Source organism: Geotrypetes seraphini, chromosome 5, assembly GCF_902459505.1.
Source record: "Geotrypetes seraphini chromosome 5, aGeoSer1.1, whole genome shotgun sequence".
Taxonomy (NCBI): Eukaryota; Metazoa; Chordata; class Amphibia; order Gymnophiona; family Dermophiidae; genus Geotrypetes; species Geotrypetes seraphini.
The window spans coordinates 211257191-211281348 of NC_047088.1; the positions used below are offsets into that span (position 1 = coordinate 211257191).

Consider the following 24158-nt stretch of genomic DNA (forward strand, 5'->3'; position numbering starts at 1 on the left):
CAGAAGAGCTTACAATCTAATTTAGACAGAACATTTCAGGGTTGGGGAGGTTATAGTGGGTATAGGTAACTGACAGCAGTGAGGGGGAGTTAAGAGTTGAAAGCAGTTTCAAAAAAGTGGGCCTTTATCTTGGCTTTGAACACTGCCAGAGACGGAGCATAACGTATTGATTCAAGGAACCTGTTCCAGGCATACGGCGCCGCAAGAAAGAAGCGACGGAGTCTGGAGTTGGCAGTGGAAGAGAAGGGTACAAGTAAGAGGGGTTTGCCTGATGAGCGGAGATCACAGAGGGGAGCATAGGGGGAGATGAGTGAGGAGAGATATCGGGGGCTTCAGGGTGCATGCACTTGTAGGTTAGCAAGACCAGTTTAAACTGTATTTGGAAATGGACAGGGAGCCAATGAAGTGACTTGAGGAGAGGGGTAACTTGAGAATAGCAGCTCTCAAGGAATATGAGTCGCGCAGCAGCATTTTGAAAGGATTGAAGAGGCGAGAGACAGGCACTTATAAGACTTCTAAGCAATATACATGATAAAAACAAGGTCATAATAATATTACAGGTTAAAAATATGGACAGAATCAGACAAGGACTAACCTGATTCAAAAGGGACAGGGGTAAAACTACAATAAATATAGGAAAGAAACAAATATGGGAAATACAATTGGATTAACACAGGAAATGTCTGTAGCCTCCTATGACTTCAAAGGCAGATTCTTGTCTTTACAAAAAGAGGATCATGAAGCTTAGATTTAAACTTCAAAGGCGTCTTTATACAAGAAAGACTTCAGGAAGCTCTTGAATCTATCAAGTCGGCTCTCCTCTAAGGAAAGAAGTTTTAAGTTTTATTTTAATTTGATGAGTCACTTAATTTAATTTTTACTAAGTGAATTACAACATAAAAAAAAAATAACATTTATTTTAACATAATGCTTAAAAATTTTTAAAACAATAGTTAAGACCAACAGACATACAGACCAACTGAGACATTAGGTAAAAAAAAAGGCAGAACTACAATTCAATATTTTTAGGGTACAGGAGAGAACCATAAATGGAAAAAAAACATTAGGAGGGGAAGGTAATGTAAAAATTTTTGAACATAATTTATAGATTAAAGGCGTCTTTAAAAAGAAAGCTTTTTAAATTACTTTTAAAATGACTCAAATTAGTTTCCTCTCTCAATTGCTGAGGTAAAGTGTTCCAAAGTTGTGGAGCCATCACCGAGAACATATCTTGTCGTCAAGTTCCAATAATTTTCAGGGAGGGAGCCATTAAGAGTTTTTGGTTAGTAGACCGAAGGGAACGCGATGTTCTATAAGGAATAAGTGCTTTATTGATAAATTGGGGTTCGTTAGTATCAAGGGTTTTGAATACTAATAATAAAATTTTAAAAGTGATGCGGTGATTAATGGGAAGCCAGTGAGATTTGATCAGAAAAGGAGTAACGTGATCATATTTTTTACCATTATGAATAAATTTAACGGCGGTGTTCTGGATGATTTGTAATCGTTTCTTTTCCTTTTGTGTAATATTTATTAATAATGAGTTACAATAATCAAGGCATAGTATTCCATAACTATGGTGCATATTCCGAGAATATATCGTTTCTTCTTGTATTAATAATTTTTAGGGAGGGTATTGTAAGTAAATTTTGATCCACAGACCACAGTGTTCTAAAGGGAATATATGGAATTAATAATTTGTCAAGAAAAGCAGGAAAGGTTTGTCTGTCGAATTTTGAAACAAAGGAGTATAATTTTATATGTTATGCGATGTTGAATTGGCAGCCAGTGGGCATTTCCTAGAAGAGGCATTACGTAGTCGAATTTTTTTGAATTTGTGATGATTTTTATAGATGCATTCTGGATAAACAGCAGATCGTATACTCTCTAAAAAAAAAGTTTGATGAGGAAACTATTGGACACTGATACGTTTTCTCATCCTCATAGTATGAAAAACTTTCTTACATAGTATTGCTGGTATCAGTCAAATAATAGTCAATCAATACTAACGGTGAAGGGCACTAATGTTACCCTGTTACCAAAATTCAATCATGTCTCCCCACTGTTCTACCCATTAGCTTTTACCATATTTTCACGCAGATAACGCGCACCCGTGTAAAACGCGCACACGGGTATAGCGCGCAGAAACCACGATTTTATGTACAAAAACTTTTGTATACCGCGCTCACGGGTATACCGACTGTCCTTTCGCCCGCCCCGACTCTCCTTTCGCCCTCCCTGACTCTCCGTGCGCTGTCCCGACTATCCGTTCACCCTCCCTGACTTTCCGTGCACTGCCCCGCCTCTCCGTGCGCTGTCCCGACTCTCCGTTCACCCTCCCTGACTTTCTGTGCACTGCCCCGCCTCTCCGTGCGCTGTCCTGACTCTCCGTTCACCCGCCCTGACTTTCCGTGCACTGCCCCGACTCTCCGTGCGCTGTCCCGACTCTCCGTTCACCCGCCCTGACTTTCCGTGCACTGCCCCGCCTCTCCGTGCGCTGTCCCGACTCTCCTTTCGCCCACCCTGCCCTGCTCCTAGCTCTGTAAGCATGCGCAATGGTCTGAGCATGCTTGCCGCTTAGTTTTCACCAAGGCTGTTTTTCTGGTGGTGTGCTTTTCACCACGTGGCTGTGGCCCCCCTCTATCTGGCCTTGTAATTTGTAATGGTCGGGTTGGGCCCATGTGCCTCAGGCCGCGCCCCCAGGTGGGACCTAAGGCTCCAGGGCCTATTCTGATTGGCCCATGCGCCTTAGGCCCCACCAGTAGGCGGAGCTTTGGGACGGATGGGCCAATCCGGCCTCATTCCGTCGTTGGCTGCCTGCCGGACAGGCGGGTTTGGCTCCCGTCTGTCCGGCCAACTACCAAAGGTACGGGGAAGGGGGGGGGGGGTGTCGTGGGGGTCGGCCAGGGGGGTCGCGGGTCGGCTGGGGGGGCGGTCGGAGGTTCTTGGGGGGGGCGGTCGTTGGAGGGAGGGGGGTTTGCGTCGAGGGCAGGAGGGCCTGGGATCCCTCCTGCCCGTAATGTAGTGCGGGGTGGGAGTAGGGGGTCGCCGTGGCCAGGAGGGTTTGGGCTCCCTCCTGGCCCGATATTGTCGGGGAGTTGGGGAGTGGGCCAGGCAAGAGGGCTTGGGCTCCCTCTTGCTCCGATCGTGGATGCGGGTGCGGGTGGGAGCGCGTGTGAGCGGTCGTTCGGGGTGGGGGTGCGAGCGGTCCTGCTGGGGGGGGTGAATCGGGCGTCAGGCGGGGTAGGAACTATGTAAAAAAAATTTTGTATACCGTGCTCACGCGTATAACGCGCGAGGGGTATGCGCGGTAGGTAAAAACGCGTATAACGCGCGCGTTATATGCGTGAAAATACGGTACTTACTTAAGAATCCAATTTAAGATTCTGATACTTGGCCATAAGGCTCTATAAACTGCCACTTAGTTGTATTTGTCTACCGTGCTTACACCCTAAACTCCAACTCTTTAGTTCTAGCTTTCCATACCCTCCGTATCATGTCAGGTTGCGCTCCATGTGCTACAGTGCCATTTTTTTACGTGGTACCAATTTTCTGAAATGCATTATCACCCTCTCTTCACACAGAAAGAGGGCCCAGTGCCCGTGAACTTTCACTGACTTGCAAGCCCCATGCTGACTAACAAAACTGGTCATGGGGGAGGGGCAGCAGCCTTGTCAATTGCCATAAGTCATGCACACTTCAGATTTGCATATCATTAGTTTACAGCAGGGATCTCAAAGTCCCTCCTTGAGGGCCGCAATCCAGTCGGGTTTTCAGGATCTCCCCAATGAATATGCATGAGATCTATGTGCGTGCACTGCTTTCAATGCATATTCATTGGGGAAATCCTGAAAACCCGGCTGGATTGCGGCCCTCAAGGAGGGACTTTGAGATCCCTGGTTTACAGCATCACTACTGGATAATCAGATTTTTGTTCATTTTAGAAACATGCACTCACATGGTTCTGCAGTGCAGCTTTCTGCATTGACCCATCAGTTTGTGAACCACTGTGCCAGACCCAGTGGCATAGAGAGGATGAGAGGCATGTGGAGCAGTAGTGCCCATCCCCCGCCCTCTTCTCCGCCCCTCGCTCCTTCCTGATCCCGGGCGTGTGCCCGCTTCCCCGTACCTCTTTACTTTTCCCAGTGCGAACAGCATCACAAACTTTCTGCCTGCATCGTGTTGGCTCTCCCACTGATGCCACTTCCTAGACATGGGACCCAGAAGTGACGTCAGAGAGAGCCGACACCGACGCGGGCAGCAAGTTTGTGATACTGCTCGCGCCGGGAAAATTAAAGAAGCTGTATAGAAAATATTTCCATTAATTTAACAAATCTTTATACATAATCATTGCACCATACTCTATAAATAATTCAAATACCCACTTAACATTGTTTACAAATAATTATACATAGAAATAGAGTTCCCTTCCTAAATATAGTGACTAAAATAAATGTCCTGTGAAATGCTCAGTTCTCACAGTATTTCAAACCACAGTCTTCTTCCTTGTATCTCCCTTAGTTCAAATATCTTGCTCGCTGTAAAATGCTGTAATTGGATCTTGTTTCCAAAGTCCACAGGTGTCAAAGCAAATGTTTAAATTAACTTGTAACTGTCCAGCTCAACACAAGACTGTGTTTCACCATCTAGGAGTCATCAGGAGCTGAGACCAAAGGACTCAAAGGGCCAGATTCAGAAGCCACCTAAGCGGCTTTTGAGAATCACACATGGGTGTCCTATAGAGAATTGCGTCTGTCATCACGGATAGATGCCTAAGCACACCTAATAACCCAATTCTCTAACCGGCGTCCATGTCACAGGTGCTGGTTAGAAAATTGGGTTGCTGCTGAGCTTTTTGTGGCAAGGGATCTCCCTGCCACAATAAGTTTAGCAGCAATCCACCCCCCCAAAGACTACCGGCAGCAGGGATGCCTTGTCCCTCCTACCGGTCCCCCCCCAACCATACATCACCGGCAGGAAGGATGCTCATTCCTTCCTGCCAGAACCCCCTCCCCCCATACATTGCCGATATGAGGGATGCTCAGTCCCTCCTGCCGGAACCCCCTAACTCCCCATACATCGCCGGCAGGAAGGATACCCAGTCTTTTCTGCCCGAACCCCCCCCCCACCCCCTGTACATTGAGGGCAGGAGGGATGCCCAGTCCCTCCTGCCGCATTCCTCCCACCCGCCAAACATCACGGGCTTCCCTCCTGCTGGCGATGTATGTGGGGGAGGTTGGGGGTTCCTTCAGAAGAGACTAGGCATCCCTCCTGCCGGCGATGTATGGTTGGGACAAGCGGCCACTAAACTTATCACGGCATTTCGCTGGCCTACATTGTACACATCTACCGCAGGCCTAGGGAGGCACGTACAGCCACCTAGGTCCACCTAAGGCTACTTCTGGGCCAAGGCATGTCCACGCCTAGCCTTAAGCAAGCTTAAGCATGCTTACACATCTCCCTAGGCTCCAGGTTGGCCACCTACATTTGGAATGCTGTTTATAGAATTTGGCCCTCAATGTTCTCAAGCACTTAATATATCATACTGAAAATGAACAGATGCCAAGGACAGGATACAAATCACCATACTTTGTCACACTATTCCTTTTGTTCATTGTTCTGTCTATAACAATAAAGATTTGTTAAATAAATGAAAATATTTTTTATATAGCTCTTTTGAGTAAAATATATAGTAATATATAAAGAAGCTGATTTGAATTGATTTTCCCAATCGTTTGTTGTATTGGGAAAATTAAAGAGTTACAAGGGAAGGGGTGCATGTGCATGGTGGGGAGGGGTGTCGGGAAGGAGTGGGGCATGCCCCCACCAAGACAGTGTCCAGGCAGGAGCTCCCCTTACTACACCACTGGCTAGACCAAGCAATCAGCATGCAGATAAATCAATATATCCCTTATTGCGTATGCAATGGCTTCTCTTATTTAGAGGGTGCTTTCTAGGTTGGTTTGCATCACTTGTCTTGTAATGGTCAATTTAATGAAAGATTTGGAGTTAAAGGGAAAAATCGAGCATGAATTCAAATTATGTTATGTTGCTTTTATTTTCAGAATCAACAACATATAGAAGAAAGCAAAACGGGTTGGGTTGGTGTGGTATGTATTGGTTCAGGTTTATGGCAAAATTGATAAGTTAATAAAAGTCTGTTTTACCTTTCCAATCTCAACACTCCTGGTGGTATGTTGTAGCATCAAGCAGGTTTCCAGTTTCTGGCTTGCAATTCTGATTCTATACAATAGGTTTAACCTTTAATGGCAATATAGTAAGGAGCAGAGCAGTCCAGGTTTTCAAACCAAGAGGATTTTAATATGATGACTCTGTTTGTTTAAGTTTCAAGTTTTATTAGAATTTTATATACCGCCTATCAAGGTTATCTAAGCGGTTTTACAATCAAGTACTCAAGCATTTTCCCTCTCTGTCCCGGTGGGCTCACAATTTATCTTACGTACCTGGGGCTAGTAGCTCAAGACGAGTTCCATTAAGGTGCACAAGGTATTTCACTGTTCCATGAGGGCTTATGATCTAATTTTATATCTGAGGCAGTAGAGTGTTTAGTGACTTATCTAAGATCAAAAGGAGCAGTGGTGGGATTTACTCTCTGTGATTTACTGATTGAGTAGAGAAAGAAGATCGGCAGCCAATTAGATATTTTATTTGGGGAATTAATATTTTATTTCCCTTGAGACAGATCTAGAGGAGACCAAAGTTCAGATGCTTTTTGGTTTTACCTCTAATGCCTCATTTTCGTTGGTACCCGTGGTCCATCCCTACTTTTGTGACCCATTTTATCCCTCAGCATCTCTTCTTATTAGATGAGATTTTTTTGTGGATATATGGTTTGAAGCGTGCTCTCCATTTCTTTTCTGTTTTAATAAATCTATTTCTGTTCATGATAATGCACCTTTCATGTGTTTCATTTCAGGTCTTGTATCTTGGCCTTCTAAGTTCTGTCTCTACAAATTTGTATCATTCCTAAAGACCCGCTTTTCCACCATCCCAGCGCCTAACTCTGGTCGACCTTTACTGAATTCCCCCCTATAGAAGGCAGTGGAATTCAAGATAAGTGCTTGATTTGGTGCATAATAATTAGTATATTATAACTTACTGCCGGGCTGCCCTGGGTAGGTCTGCTCTTACTATTGGAAGCTAAGCAGCATCAGGCCTGGCTAGTATCTAGATGGGAGACCACCTGGGAATACCAGGTGCCATAGGCTGAAAGGACCCCATATCGAGCAGCAGCAACATAGTGGAGCCACACACTGCGCATAAGAAAGCAATGGCAAACCAATCCTGTACTCTGCCATGAAACATCACAGTGTGGATTCCGCACTATGTGTGTTGCCAGGGATCAGTAACCAACTTGGTGGCATGATCCATCCAATCATCTCAAGTTTGCTTTGTTGCAGTGGAAGTTCAGGACAGGTGGAGAAGGATCACATGTGCCTTTGTTAACACAATTTAAGGAAATATTTTCACCAGTGCCATATTGTGAAGATCATTCGGACTGTTTCTGTTTGTATTTCAGTTCTACATTTCACTGCCAGTTTTCACTTCAGACAGCAGATCATACTACAAAATACTAAGCGATAAGGAGGGCTATAAACATATTCATTACATTAATGACTCGATAGTAAGTACAAAGGCTTGATCTACAGCACTAAAATTCAGTTCTTTAAGCTTCCTAAATGCAAATATATACAAATTTCTTTTTTAAGGCTAATGCTGTACCAATTACCAGTGGAAAATGGGAAGCTACATATATTTTAACAGTTACAGATGACACAATGTAAGTATTGACAAATTCATAATTTAAGCTTTTTATTGTTTTTTTAATTATAACTATGTATCTCTGATGACTTGTAAAAAACTAATGTATTCTCTATGACTTGTACATATTCGCTGAATTCGCTGTTGTGAATCGCCTAGAACCATTTATGGTCTGGTGGTATATAAGAATACAAGAATATAAGAATATTTTGTGTTGTCTAGAAAAACAATACGTGTCATCAAAATATGAATTACATATAATACAGCATTGTTTTTATCCTGAATTATGTCGGTCGTCTAACACCAAATGATCATTTTTAATGCAAATATAATTTAGGGCTCCTTTTACGAAGGTGCAGAATGGCGCACACTAAATTGCCACGCACGCTAGCTGCTACCGCCTCCTTTTGAGCAGGCGGTAGATTTTCAGCTAGCGCGCGCTAATCCAGTGTGTGCTAATCTGGTGCGTGCGCTAAAAACACTAGCACACCTTCGTAAAAGGAGCCCTTAGTCAAACCAGTTCTGATTGCATTTAGGACTAAATTCTGTAAATGGTGCCCAACAAATTGGCACTGACTAAAAAATGTGCCAAATGCTATTCTACAAATGACACTCAAAATTAAGTAATAATATATAAGGGAACACCCCCCCTTTTTTTTTTTTTTTTTTTTACAAAACCATAGCACGGTTTTTAGCATCAGCTGCAGTGGTAACAGCTCCGATGCTCATAGAATACCTATGAGCATCAGAGCTGTTACCACACGGCCGGTGCTAAAAACCATATTACATTTTGTAACAAGGGGGGTTAATGTTTCCAATAATGTTGCATTAGATAATAATAAGTTTGCTAATAATGAGTTGCAATAAGGGATAAACTGGGAAAGTAATTATTAACAAATGGCAAGCTTCAAAACCAGAAAACAGGCTTCAAAATAGACCACTATTGGGATCAGAGGCCCAGCTCATATCACTGGCTTACTCTTCACAGTCAGGAAAAACAGGACAGTAAAAGAACTCCTATAAAAGGATAGGAGAAAATGACTGTTCTACAAATCTCAGGCTCTATCATTCCAAATCAGAATCCCTTATGCAAATCATCTGCAGTTCAAGAAAATGTCAACATAAACCTGACAGCTTTGAAACGCCAAAGCGACAAAAAGGCGGTATACAAGTCCCCTATTCCCTCTCGGGCAAAATAAGCACTTATCTTAAAGTCAAGATTTTCAGTCGAGTTGATGACATTTCACATCCGATCCAAAGTAGCTTATTTTCAGCAGTCCATACATCCAGCTAGAGAGGAAAACCAGTTCACGACAAGGGCCCCCTTTTTTTGCAGCTTCCCGCTGCTTCAGAAGAAAACCAAAAGTTAGGTGTCATCTATGGAATAGAAATTGGCACTTAGAACCATTCCTAACTTTAGATGTGACCATTTATGCCAACTAAACCATGGCGTAAATCCCTGCGCCTAAATCAGGCAGATCTCCTGTATTCTAAAACAGCACGCATAAATTACAGAAACATCCCCAATCTTCCCATGTCCCACCTGTGACCTCTTTTGGGGGCCGTGCATAAAAGTTACATATGGATCTGGGCACATAAATATGCATTTGTAACTTTTAATTGATTCCAATTAGCACTGACAATTGATTGTTAGAACCCAGTTATTGGCGCTAATTGGCTTATTATTCATTGCGCCCAAATTTACACATGCAATTTATAGTGCCATTTATAGAATTCAGGAGAGGGTGGGATTTGACACCTTCAAATGGTTCAAAATTTTATGTTTAGTTTACTTGAAATGAGCATTATCTTTAAGGGTAATATCTTTTTATGTGTAAGGGTAATATCTTTTTCTATTTTTTTTTCTTTCCTTTCTGTCTTCAATTCTACTTTTCTAACCTCTGCTTCTGCATTAGCCCTATTTCTTCTATCTATATCCCATTATGCACCACACAGCAAGAGTTCCCTTTTCATTGTCTTGTCAATCCTTTTCACGTATGTTGGATCCTCTTCTTGATCAATTTTAATTACAGTTTCTTGTTAGATTGATATTTACTTACCCTTTCGATTCCAACTCCTTAATTTCAACTCCTATATATATATATATATATATATATATATATATATATATTTTTTTTTTTAGTAAACCACTTAGATAATTATTTTTATTTGTGGTATGTTAAATAAAATTGAACTGTGATCCGAACTGTTAGCTGAGAATGTCAAATAGCATGTGAGTTAAAGAGTGAACACCTGGTTTGTGGCAGGTGTTATATTGCAGGCCTTAGCAAGCATTTACAGACAAGACAGAAATTTTCCAAAAACAAATAAATATTTAAATAAGTAGGCAAATAAAATACTATTTTTGCATGCCTGCTAAAGCGTAATTAGCATCTTATGTTCCTTCATTAGCATATGAGTCATTAAGGCCTGCTTAACCATGTGCAATAGAGCAGTAGTTACTGTTGGTATAATTATAGGTCTACAATAAACACATTTGCTGAAAATAACATTTTTTGGGTAAATATTAATGCATTCAAAAAATTCCTTTGATAAACTTAGCTTTTCAGAGTGCGATTCCAGCTGCAGCATTGCTCTTCAAACAATTAACCATATACTTCACAAAGGTCTATGTTTAGAACCAAGCTCTGCAATAGGATTGTAAATTAACTAAATAAAATAAGCTACCATCATAGCATCTGTAAACTGAAAAGCTCAATAACATGACACATATAAACATATTTACATTGCTATGCCAGAAAAAAGCACTCTGGTCAATATTCAGTCAGTGCTGCCCATTGCCCGCTAAATTAGACCCCGATATTCAATGCTGGTCCATGTCTGGGTACTAGCATTGAATGCCTAGGTCTGAGTGTACTGCTCCTAGCCACTGGGACTTATGCAGCTCCCAGCCAATATTCAGCGTAAGAGCATCTCCACTTTCCTACCCTCCAAATTCCCCCTCCCTCCCCAAAAAGCAATAGGCTCGTCAAACTGCTCCCTCTCAAAAAGCAATTGATCCCCTCCTAAAGGCCCTGAATCCCTACCCCTCTAGGCCTTCTGGGGCTTCCCTTAACCTTCTCTGGTGGTCCAATGAGGTCTTCAGGGCAGGAGATATCCCCATTTGCTACTACCCATTTGGGATGGGGTTTCAAAATGGGGTGGGGTTTCAAAATACTACAACCTCTGGTGGTAACCTTGCAGTATTACCAGGCACATGTCAGTGCAAGAGTATTTGGAGGTGGGCAATTACCAACATAGAGGGATATTTTTGATAGTATGTCTAAGTCCAACTTTGGATGTATCCCACAAGACATCCAAATATCAGGGCAGGGAAACATCCATTTTTAAAACCACTAGACGTCCAAGTTTGTTTTTTGAAACTAACCTATTTGGACATATTGGCCTATAAGACAGCCACATTTTTTGCCCATTTTTGAATACAAAAGTGTCCATGTTCAAAATGTCCTAATCCAGACCATTTAGACATGGGAGGGGCCAGCATAGTAATGGATTGGCCACAAAGACATCCCAACAGAGCAGTGGGGCACCTTAGAGCAGTGGTTCCCAACCCTGTCCTGGAGGAACACCAGGCCAATTGGGTTTTCAGGCTAGCCCTAATGAATATGCATGAAGCAAATTTGCATGCCTATCACTTCCATCATATGCAAATCTCTCTCATGCATATTCATTAGGGCTAGCCTGAAAACCCGATTGGCCTGGTGTTCCTCCAGGACAGGGTTGGGAATCACTGCCTTAGAGGATACTGCTGTGAACTTCACATACAGGGTGTCAGATGTATAATCTCTGCAAAGTACACATTCGATACTGGCAATGCTAAATTTTGTTATATTGTGTTAGACTATAAACATTGCATACCATTAAATAAATGAGCCTCAGACAGCTAAAAAGGACTATCAGTCCTCACTGTATTTCAACAGCTATTTGAATCTCTAATCACAGGCTCCTCTTGCAATCTGGGAAAGCACATTAAAAAAAACCTCAATGGCACATACCAAATGGGAAAAACCTGTGCTAACAAACAAAATTGCAGAGCATAAATGTCCAAAAAACTTCTAGTCCAACACAGCAAAAAAATGGACATAGTGAATGAAAATATTACAGTCAACTCTTCTTTGTACATAGCTCAAAAGGCTGGCTTATGTCTTGGTCGACTCCACATGCAATAAGGGCTCCACTGGCTCATAGGTCAACGTCCAAAACAAGCACACTCAGAAGAGTGACCGCAGTCTACCTTCTTTCAACAAGAGCCTTGTTTTGCAATAAGTATGCTGCTTAAGGAGATAAGGGTTTACAAACATCATGAGGCAACTCTGCAGCACATAACTCAAAAGAATTTCCTTCAATTTCACTATGGCAAATAACTCAAAGATGGCATCAGAATTTAAAGTCCCCACTCTCAGAACCACCAATCTTAGATATCATATAGGGATGATGTATCCAGTGCTCCCAGCAGGATTACATAGTATCACTGCAAACTTATTTAAAAGAAAGCCTGCGATTTGATTGAATTATTTAATCAAATGAGTTCAGTTGATTGCAGATGAAAAATCCAGTATTGTTCTCTTTGTCTTAGTTTATTTTTGACATCCCCCTCTCTTACCCAATATAAACTATTTGATAACCATACGTTTAAAATCCTTGAACTGATGTTTAAAATTGACACAATGTTGTACCATAGGAACCATTTGCTGTAATGAAATTGAAAGAAAACTCCAAAAAGCAGCTTTAGTAATAGTAACTAATAAGGTGTATAATCACATCATAAACCCCTTATAATTTAAAGTGAGCCCCCCCAAAACCTACTCTACCCATCCTAGTATACCACTCCAGTAGCCCTTATGGATGCAGGTGGCACCTTTACGGCAGTATAAAAGGGTCTGGGTGGGTTTTAATAGGCTCATACTTAATACTATAGGGCTCCTCTCTATGGTTCACTAGCCTACCCACAAGGCTACTTAAGACACCTGTGCGCTGCTTTCCTATGCCAGATGTTGCTGTTCTAGAGACAGGTATGTACTTTTTTGTTCTCATTTTTGTGTAGTGGAAGGGGGTCAGTGAGCATTGGGGTCACTTGGTCAGTTTGGGCACCTTTGCGGCACTTGGACGCTTCTAAAACAGGTCTAACCCTGAACATCTAAGTTCTGTCCAAGACGTCTTGCAAAACATTTGATTATCGCTGCAAGACATCCAAGTCTAACTCGCCCTTATGCACACCCAAAGACCACCATAGCACGCCCATCTTGAGCTCTGTGTGCAGAGACTAGGACACCTTGCAAGACATCCAGAAAGGTGGTTTCAATTATTGGCACTTGGATGTCCTGGCAATTAGGATGTCCAAATGCTGATTTAGGGCGCTTTTTGGATGTTTATATTTTTTTAATTATAAGCCACATGGGCTACTGTTAAGGCATGTTATTTTAATGTTAACACCAGTAGTAACCAGGTCTCATTACATACAATGGCCTCTGTGATAAAATAGCATGAGTTCATAGTAAAATAAAAAGTTTTAATGGTAGCCCATAATGATACCCCCCCTTTATTGTCAACAGTGTATCTTCCTAGTTTTCCATCTGTACACATATTAAGAACATAAGAAATGCCATGCATTTCTTATGTTCTAGGTCCATCCTGTCCGGCGACCCGCACACGCGGAGGCCAATCCTGGTGTTCCCTGGAACTTGGAAACTACTGTATGGATCTGGCTGAAATTCAGCAGGGATTATTGAGGGCAAAATAATTATGATTTGGGTTTGAATCAGTACAAAATCACAATTTCCTGGTAACCTTTAGTGTTCATTCCCTTTACTGACTTTCACTTGTCCAAAGGAAGAGAAACATATCTGTGTCATGTTTTGAGCATACTCTTTCCAGTGTATTACCGTAATATCTAATTTTAGAGTATTCAGTAATATATGGATGATTTTCTAGATACTACATCAGCAATGAATTTGAAGGATACCCAGGAAGGAGGAATATTTACAAGTATGTTGTTCTTTATTACTTTAAATAGACTAGTACTATTATTACTAATATGATGGTAGTCGCATTACTGATAATGCAATAATACCCATGTATACCATAATTTAATCTGTCATTTATAATCCATTTATTATCCTACCCACATTAGATCATTAGAAGGTCTACTGAACTTCAGGAAGGCAATTAAAACTCACCTCTTCCCCTGACCCTCTATTAGAGTATGCCTATACATATTCCCCTAACCTGCTGACAAAATGCCCGCCCCTCGAGTCTCTAATTCTATGTGCTTTGTCCCTTGCCAGACCATACCATGTTTTCTCTCTCAATGTTCTTCCACACCTTGTCATACTTCTCACCACCTTTATCCTAATACACTAGACTATACTTTACTATACACCATATTTACCATACTATGGTTGCCATACTATGTCATTTAGACTTGATTCCAAAACAAAGAGTTCACCAAAGATGTCCACAGGAAAAGCAGAGAAACAAAACCAAAAAGAACAATTGTGGAACCGATGATCTCGATGCAGTCTTTTATCCAATCAATTGTAGCTTATGAAATGCAATACATAGGCAATACAGTAAAAGAATAGTGATATGGACCCAACATGGCCCGTGTTTCGGTCACGAAAGACCTTCTTGATATTAACCACTGAGAATGAAATGCAAATAAGCAAAACAATATACCGTGTGCAAAATAATGTTGCCAAACTAGCGATAATGCCAGGTAGCAAGAGTGACTTGATTCACCTTTGAGTGAAGTAGGAGAGCAGAGATTGGATTTCCCTTTCCAGTTGGTTGTCGTTGTACCTCTCCGAAGTCTTGTCTCCTAAAGATGCTCTTAGTGAAACACCGTCGGGTGTAGAGCAAGGCTGTTTCAAGTGTTACTACTTCTGTTTGTTTTCACAGAAATAAGAATAATGTCAAAAGACTTCTTTTATGGATATGATCTGAGTTAAGTGGATTTGAAGAATAATCAACTGTGAATTTTGATCTTTCACAAGATAGTCTGCATTTTGGGATTTTAACAGTGTATTCTGATTTGTTACTTTAGTGGGGTGGTGGACTTGGGCTATGATATTGGTGAATGTAGTTTATATTTAAATGGTCATATTATGTATTTAAATTTAATTATAGTAAAACATGTATTGATTTATATAATTAAAAGTTGCTTCTTTATTGTATGCCATACTATGTCTGCCATGCTACAATCTCTCATACCATGTATGCCGCTCAATCTTTACTGTTATCATGCCTTCCATGCTATGCACGCTTGTCTTACCATTTATGCCATGTCATGTTTCACTTTGTCAGCCATGCCTGTAATACTTTGCCTGCCATGCTATGTTCTGCCATTCTATGCTTACCATGCTGTCTTACTATACCGTTTTGCCATTTTATGTAACACCATACTTTGTTAACTATGTTTGCCATCTCTATCAGACAATGGTGACCTTGCTATTTTACACCATACGATGTCTGCGAGTGTGGTGCAGAGATTATAACTACAGCCTCAGCACCCTGTGATTGTGGATTCAAGCCTGCATTGTCCCCAGTGACCCTGAGCAGGCCACTTGGTATCCCATTGCCCAGGTATATTAGACAGATTGTGAACCCACTTGGGCAGATAGGGAAAATTGCTTAAGTACCTGAATAAATTCAGGTACACTGTTCTGAGCTCCCCTGGGAGAACGGTATAGAAAATTAAATAAATAAATAAATAGTGTGAAAAGCTTCAGCCTCTAATAACCAGAGCTGGTATTGTGACATCATAATCCCTCATTCCACCAATGCCTAAGAACCAGCCTCATCAGTGATGTCACAATGGCTTGATTGTCCTATACTTGGCTCCCTTTTGATTTCTAGAGTGGCTCAGTGGTTAAAGCTACAGCCTCAGCACCCTGAGGTTGTGGGTTCAAACCACACTGCTCCTTGTGACCATGAGCAAGTAACTTTATCCCCCATTGCCCCAGGTACATTAGATAGATTGTGAGCCCACCGGGACAGACAGGGAAAAATGCTTGAATACCTGAATAAATTCATGTACACTGTTCTGAGCTCCGCTGGATGAATGGTATAGAAAATTGAATAACTAAATAAATAAATAATATCCAGAAAGTTTTTAGGGGGAGAACAGCATGAAAATTCTGAATCAAGTTGTTAATTAAACAAAATAAGTACCTCCCTAAAAAAAGAAAACATAGAAAATACAAAACTGTTATAATCCAATCTGAAATAACACAATCATTAAAGAATATTACATATTCAAAGACACTAAACCAAATCCAAAAGATCTGTAAATACTCAATAAAAATGAAAAATATATAATACAGTAATAACTGTTTGAAAAAAAAAAAAAAAGATTTAACAAACAAAATCAGCTTGTAATCTTGAGAAAGTCAATTAACCTTCCAAGGTCTCAGGTGAAAACTTAGGGGCAGTTCTATAATTGGTCATCACAAGTGAAGTGCTCTGATGACATTCACAGAGAGCCAGATTCTCAAAACTTAAGGTTGCCTTTAACATGGTCACTAAACCAGTTCCATCTAGTTTAGCATGCATGTACTTTAGCGGCAGATTATCAAAACGGTTTACCGTGGTCTCTTCAGAGATTCCTAGCAGTCTTAGATTTTGCCATGTAAATGGGCTCATCAGTATTTAAACGAGTACTCCGGTGAATTATTCAACATTGCCGAGTGATTCTCCAAGCGCAGTGTTGGCTTTTGGCAACCAAAAATCAGTGACTGGTCCGGGGATGCTGGTATTGTTTCAGCACTGTGAAAAGCGCATCTCTGGCATGTGTTTTGACCGTGGCTAATAAAACAAAATAAAAAAGACACGATTCACATAAATTATAGGGGTTTTTGGGGGGAGGGGGATAGACAAAAGCTTTCTTCTTGAGCGTCTTATGTGTTTCTGGCTGTGGTTCAAGATATAATGTGACGTTAAAAACAAATTACAAGATTTACATGAATTATAATAGTTTTTATCTGTTTTTGTGACGCGAGCACCCAACAACTACAGCTGACACGAGCATATATTATGCTCAAATAAGGCACACATGTGATATGTGTACTTACGGTGTTGCTTTTCCAGCACAAGCGCACATTTACGTCTTTTTTTTGTGGTGTATTCTGCACATGTGCTGATCACTATCTCATGTAATTTAGCGAACCTTTGCTACTCTCCGCCAACCTCATTTGCATGCGCTGTTTTATGAGAATGACACGCCTTTATGAAATTTCTACACCTTAGGTTCGATACCTTTCAGGGTTGGGAATGATGTCCACTTCACATAACCGTAATGAAGATCGCCATCTTTCTTCCTGATTTTTTTCCCCCCTTTTCCCTTTTCTCTGTTCAACTAGGCTAAGTTTCTACCCTGTAGGCCCTATACCACTAACTTACCATGTCAAATGCCTGCTGAAACTATGTCCCTGTTTAGATTATCTGCAATTTTTCACCATAGACAATTAAATGCTGAATATTTCACTTAACCAGCTGTTTATGCTACCCAGAAATTCAATGCTGGAGCCCAGCCTTAGCCTGGCATTGAATTTATGTGGATAAAACACAGATTGCTGTCGGCTGAATATTGGGCCTTTAAATATTTGCATGTAATAAAAATGTTTTGGTTTTTTTTGTTCTTTTTTTTCATTCCCCTCTAGAATTAACATTAAAAGTGGCCCTTCAAGCAAGCAATGCATCAGTTGCAATTTAAGAAAGGAACAGTGTCAATATTATTCAGCAAAATTTAGCAGAAATGCTAAATATTACTCATTGCACTGTTATGGTATGTATGTGACTAGAAAACAAATAGTTTTCAAAAATAGAATAGCAGTAATATTTTCTGTTCTGGTGCTGCATTTTCCTAGTTCAGGGGTCGGCAACCTTTTTAAAACATAGAGCCAACTTATCCTAACAATCTAACCCAAAATATACAAAGAGCTGCAATGGGTAGAGAAGAGAGTTTGAGATATTCCAGGCCTCTCACTCTCTTCCCTCACCAAGGTCTAGCTTCTTTCTCCCCTGTCTTCCCTCCAACCCTTTGCAGTTCTCTGCACCTCACTTCCCTCTCTCCCTCTCCTGTCCATCCCCTTCCTGGGCCCCAACCCTTTAATATCCATCCCAACCCCATGAACCCCCCCAAACCTGTTGAGGTACCTGATGGTCCAGCGAGAGTCATCATGGCAGAAGCACAGCTCTCTTGTTCCTGCCTCCACGCAGCTGCCATGACCTTTTGCAGCTGCTTGTGGCCTTTACTGTGGTACTGTGAACTGCACGTATTTCATAGTACAGCCTGTGAAATCTGCATGCTGTGTAGCCTATAATTATAGCCTGCATGCACAGCCTTGTTAAATCTGCATATGTAGCCTATATAACTTATATCTATAGTCTGCATGTTTAACCTGTGAAATCTGCATGTGTAGCCTATATAGCCTGCAAAATCTGATTGTGTAGCCTATAATTTACAATCCGTATGTACAGCCTGTGAAACCTGCATGTCTAACCTGTGAAACCTGCATGTGTAGCCTGTGTAGCCCGCCACTCACACATTTACCGATACTACGCTCCTCTACCCGATACGACTTACTTCCCTCTACATCTCACACAACATGGCAATTTTTAACAAACACCAACTACTTCTAGGAATATTGTACCTAATCTGCTCTAGATGCTGGGGCAATGAAGACAAATCCCCTCAACATATTCACACTTATCCCTCTTGGCACAGACCAGTCAAACTAACCAAAGCAACAAACTCCTCACAACTCCAAAAATATCTTCCAGAACAAGGCCCACTTCTAATCCCAGTGATAAACACCACCTGCAAACACTGCAAACCACTCAGAAACAAGACCAATAACAGAAACCTAAAAAAACTCTCTGAAACATACTCTGAAACTCCTGCCCCAACCAGCTACGATAACATTAAAGGATACTATCTGAATACCCGCTCCGTGAGAGACAAAGCACACATAATATATGACTGGATAGTACAAACACAACCGGACTTTCTATTCCTGACAGAAACATGGTTGGTCTCTGACACAGATGCTATCATAAAAGAAATCCTACCACAGGGATACAAAATACTCCCACTATCAAGAACCTGGAAAAAAGAAGGTGGCCTAGCGATTATATTAAAAGAACCCTTTAACTACATCAAGACAGATTCCAAAACTTCAGAAAACCTAGAAAAACTAACTTGCAAAATCACTAATGCTCAATTAGAAGACTCACTGACAACAACTCTATTTTATATCCCACCCAAAAATGGTCAAACGCCAGAGAAGAATTCTTTGAATTCCTAACCGTTAATACCCTAAAAGGCCTGTACAATCTACTATTAGGGGACATAAACATTCACTTAGAACAAAAGGGAAAGCCAGAAGTAACCGAAATTGCCAACTTCCTAATGTCACTCGACTTCCCTATTCCAGACACAGAAATAACCCATGAAAAAGGCCACAAACTTAACATAGTTACCTTCTCTCAAAAAGAAATCCTAGACCCCAAAATACAATACTATACAGGGCCCTGGGAAAAATGTATCTGGTCGGACCACTATATTGGCAATTTCCACTTACACTGGAAAAAACTGAATTCCCAGCCGAAACACAAAAGCAAAAACACGAAAAAAATAACCAGCCGAGGTACTATAAACTCAACTGAATTCTGGGCCCACTATGAGCTTCGCCCTATAACCGATGAAATACAGGAATTCCCTACATGATGGAAAAAATTCAGTAAAGAACTCTTAGACCAAATAGCTCCTTACCAAACATACAAAAAGAAAAATAGATCACCAAATGAATGGTTTGACTCAGAATTCCTAACCAATAAACAGGAATTAAGAAAGCTGGAATCTGGAAAAAAAAAAAAAACGAACAAAGAAACAGATAAGACAACCTGGAAACAAAAAATGAAAACATACAAAAATATGATCAGAGAAAAACGCACAAAACACTATGCACAAAAAATAGATACAGAAAAAATAAACAGCAAAGAATTGTTCAAACTAGTAAAAACACTAACAGACACAACAAGAATCCTGAAAAAGGACAACGAGAGCACCCCATCATCCCAAGCCCTAGCCAATTTTTTTAAAAACAAAATCACAGACCTAAGACCAACTCTACCCACACCCACAAACGATATCCTCCACTATCTTGAACCCCACAACCAGAATACCAGAGCAGACATGATCTGGGACCACTTCGAATTCCCAAATTGGTATCAGTTCCTAAATTTATTCAACAAATACAACAAATCAAACTGCCTACTCGACGAATGTCCCCCTAAAATCATGACAATTGCCCCTCCAGAATTCAAAATGGAACTATTCACTTGGCTAACAATGGCCCTTACAAACGGAACATTAAACAAAGACATGGGTCACATACTGATTACACCTATCCCCAAAGATCAGAAAACCTCTACAGCACTGACATCCAACTTCAGACCCATAGCAAGCATTCCCCTCTTCACTAAACTACTAGAAGGATTGGTCAACCTCCAACTAGTAAACTACCTAGACAAATTTAACATCCTCAGCGAACATCAATCAGGTTTCAGGAAAGGGTATAGCACAGAAACGGTCATAGCCTCCATACTAAACCACCTCTATGATCTATTCAGCAAAGGCAAAATCACACTGATTCTGCACTATACCTTAGAAGTGCGTTCGACCTAGTAGACCACAAAATCATGCTACTATGCCTTGATGCAATGGGAATCTCGGGAAAGGTAAAGAAATGGTTTCAAGAATTCCTAACAAACAGATCCTACCGAGTAGCCAGCAACGGAAATCACTCCAACCCATGGAAAAACCCATCAGGGGTACCCCAAGGCTCCCCTCTCAACTGAAATTATAGACAACCTCTCACACATTATGATAGAAATTGAAAAATGGACCACCAACTCAAACTGAAACTAAACACAGAGAAAACAAAAGTCTTCTTGGCAAGCCCCAATGACAAAATAACAAGAACATCACTAAAAATAAATGACCACGAATATCTGATTTCCAAAACCATAAAAATTCTGGGTATCGCACTAGACACGCACTTGACCACACAAACTTAACAGTGAGGAAATGTTTTTATACACTATGGAAGCTAAGGACTATTAAAAAGTACTTTGGCATAACATCATTCAGGTTACTGGTACAATCGCTGATCCTATCCACCCTGGACTACTGCAACATTGTCTACCTGGGTATCCCACAAAAAACAATAAAGAAACTGAGATTAGTGCAAAACACTGCAGTTCGCCTAATCTTCGGACTGAGAAAAAACGACCACATTAGCCCATAATACAAAAAACTGCATTGGCTACCAATAGAAGCGCGAATACAGTTCAAATTTGCATGCATCTGCTTCAAACAAATCTGGGGCCTAGAACCTTCCTACCTGCACCTTCCTACCTACACTTCACTCTACACAACCCCACACGAACAACCAGAAGCAAAAACATCTTCGCCTATCCTAAAATCACTGGCTGCAAATACAAATCCTTCCTTGACAGAACCTTCATGTTCCAAGCTAACAAACAACAATCCTGGCTGGGAAACTAAATAAATAAAACCAGACAGACCTACAACGCATTCCGAAACTCAATCAAAACCACTCTGTTTGACAAATTCATCACCTAAACAGACCAACCTTCGCTCACTACGCTTTTCCCCCTACAAACCCGAAGCAATCTCTCAGTCAACCCCTCTCACTTCCCTCCCCTTACAACCCCTCTTACTTTTTCTCCCATTACTACCCTTTTCTTCTGTAACATTCCCCCTCATGAATTTGTAATTCGCTGAATGTCTAGTCTTCTTTTGATGTGAACCGCCTAGAAGTCGTCTGACTATGGCGGTATAGAAAAATAAAGTTATTATTATTATAATTTTAGAAGGCAGCCGTGAGGAGGCAGGAGTGAGCGGGCTGCGCTTCTGCCATGAAAACCCCTGCTAGACCACAAGGTACCTCAGTAGGCCCTGGGGGTGGGGAATCATGGAGTTATGAGGGATATTAAAGGGTTAGGGCCTGGAGAGCCACAGCCACATGGAAGAAGAGCCGCTTGTGACTCACGACCTGCAGGTTGCCAACCCATGTTCTAGTTGAACACTATGTTTTCCATAAGCTTATTACTATCTTGTTCTGAATCATTGTAGAAGTTAGTTTTGCTACTTATTAAGGTAATTTTTCAAATTGTCCATGAAGTTGCAAACTATGCAGTTATTTCTAATGTGCAGTTTAATGTTGCTCTTCTTTGAAAATTAACAAGCTGAAAATATAAAGATTTAAAGTTTGCATCTACTAATTGTGCACAGGGTATCAACATACATTCTTCTACCAAGCCCTACCCTCTACTGGCTTCCTGTTGAAGCCTTGGAGAAGAATGCGTAACGATGGCCATAAATATCCCAGAGTCCTTGTGCTGCTGCTCTTACTGCTATTGGACTTGTCAATTTTTCTGCACTATTTATAGAATTCAGTCCCAAGTGTCACAAATCTCATTTGCATGCATATAAATGCAAGTATTCTAATCAGATACATATATAAGAGGGCCATTTTTAAAATAAGAATTGTTTGCGTATATTAACAACCTAAGTTTTGGACTGGAACATTGTTGGGAACGTCTAGACTTGTCTTTAGCCCTGCCAGTGCCAAGCTTTTGCAGAGGTATTTCATTAAGCATGTCTATCATCAATCCCTCCGATTGCGAGGTGCAATTGGTAATCGTTTTTTTTTAAATGCAAAGAACATTCGCCCAGCTGATATTCATCGACAACTAATTGAAGTGTATGGTGAAGGTGTAATAAATGAAGCAAACGTACAGAAATGGTGTCAGTTGTTTAATGAAAGGAGGACAAATGTGCACGAAGCAAGATCCGGACACTTATCCGTCATTACCGGAAAATTGGAAATTGCAATTGATGCACACATTTAACAGATCAGGAGTTTCACAATTGATGAGCGGCATGCGACTTTTTCTTATGTTTCTCGTTCTGTTGTTTATGAAATTGTCAATGATCACCATCACTACAAGACGATTTGGGCAAGGTGGATTCCAAGAAGGTTGACATCAGAGCAGCAGAAGGGTTGCAGAAGTTTCGGTGGGAGATATTGGACCATCCTCCATACAGCCCGGACCTGGCGCCATTGGACTTTTATTTTTTCCCAAAATTAAATGAATTCTTGGGTGGAAAATGCATACAGACCAATGACGGCATCCACAAAACTGTCAACAACTGGTTCAAGGAACAGGAGGAAAACGTTTTCAATGATGGGATTGTCAAGCTTGTCTCCTGGTCTCAAAAATACTTGGACGTCAATGGGAATTATATTGAAAAGTAGTTTAAGACATATATGCACAGTAATTAGAAAGTTTTTGAGTTACAATAAAATTATTATGAGTTTACAACAAAACAATTCTTACTTTAAAAATGACCCTTGTACATATATGTATACCTGCATGTGTATCTAACTAACAGTAGCTAAGTGCTATTCTGTAAAAATGCATACACATGGGAAGAGTTTGAGTGGAGTGTGGGTAGAGGACACAGTTACACATGGATATTTCTCAGCAATCTAGGTCCATTTATTCCAGCTCTGTGGCTACCATAAGTGGTCATGCCTAAATTCTACATGCATATTTTGGCTGCAATGCTAGTATTCTATAATGGAAATTATTTATTTATTTATTCCATTTGTGCATTGCACATACCTATATGAGCTCTAGGCGACATTATAGAGGAAGGGGTTAGAAGAGGGTAGGAAGGAGTGGAGAGGAAAGAAACATGTAGAATATTTCATAGAAATTCCTAACTTTACAAATAGGATTACCATCTATGTAAATGATAGCTAAATGAATTAAAGGAATATGTAAAAAGGAATAGAAGGGAGGAATCGTTAAACAATAGAATTCAGTTAATAAAATAAGAATAGGGGTAAAAACAATGGAATAAAATTTAAAATAATTCATAAACTGGAAGATAAAACTGAAAAACAAAATCAAATAAGTCTGGCAGAAGTCCATTTTCCTGAAGCAGCTCTGTTGCCTCAGCATATTTTAAATACTCCCAACGGCAAAAGTCCAGATGGGACAGATATCACTTGGGCTTTCCAGCTGCTGCAGCCCTGACTCATCGCTTCCAGGCAGAAGATGCACAGAGATAGAACAATCCAGTGCCAGACCGCACTGCTCTCGGATGTGCCTACATCTATAGAATAGGCTTTCAATTTGTATGTTCTATCTTTACACGTATCCTTAAATAATGTAAAAACAACTTTCATTTTTTTAAACCAGGACCAGGCATTCCTATTTTTACTCTTCATGATGGAAGTAGTGATAAAGGTAATCTTGCA

The 24158-nt window shown here is 40.7% G+C and overlaps 1 protein-coding gene across 1 annotated transcript in view; it reads left to right on the forward strand.

Annotated features, from left to right (window-relative positions):
• The window catches only part of FAP (fibroblast activation protein alpha), a 201779-nt gene that overhangs the window by 97489 nt on the left and 80132 nt on the right, over positions 1–24158 (forward strand). The window contains exons 12-17 of the mRNA XM_033944547.1: positions 6066–6110; positions 7541–7645; positions 7731–7801; positions 13735–13788; positions 17460–17584; positions 24100–24147. Coding sequence (XP_033800438.1) covers positions 6066–6110; positions 7541–7645; positions 7731–7801; positions 13735–13788; positions 17460–17584; positions 24100–24147 — 448 coding nt within the window. The remainder of the gene's footprint in view (positions 1–6065; positions 6111–7540; positions 7646–7730; positions 7802–13734; positions 13789–17459; positions 17585–24099; positions 24148–24158) is intronic.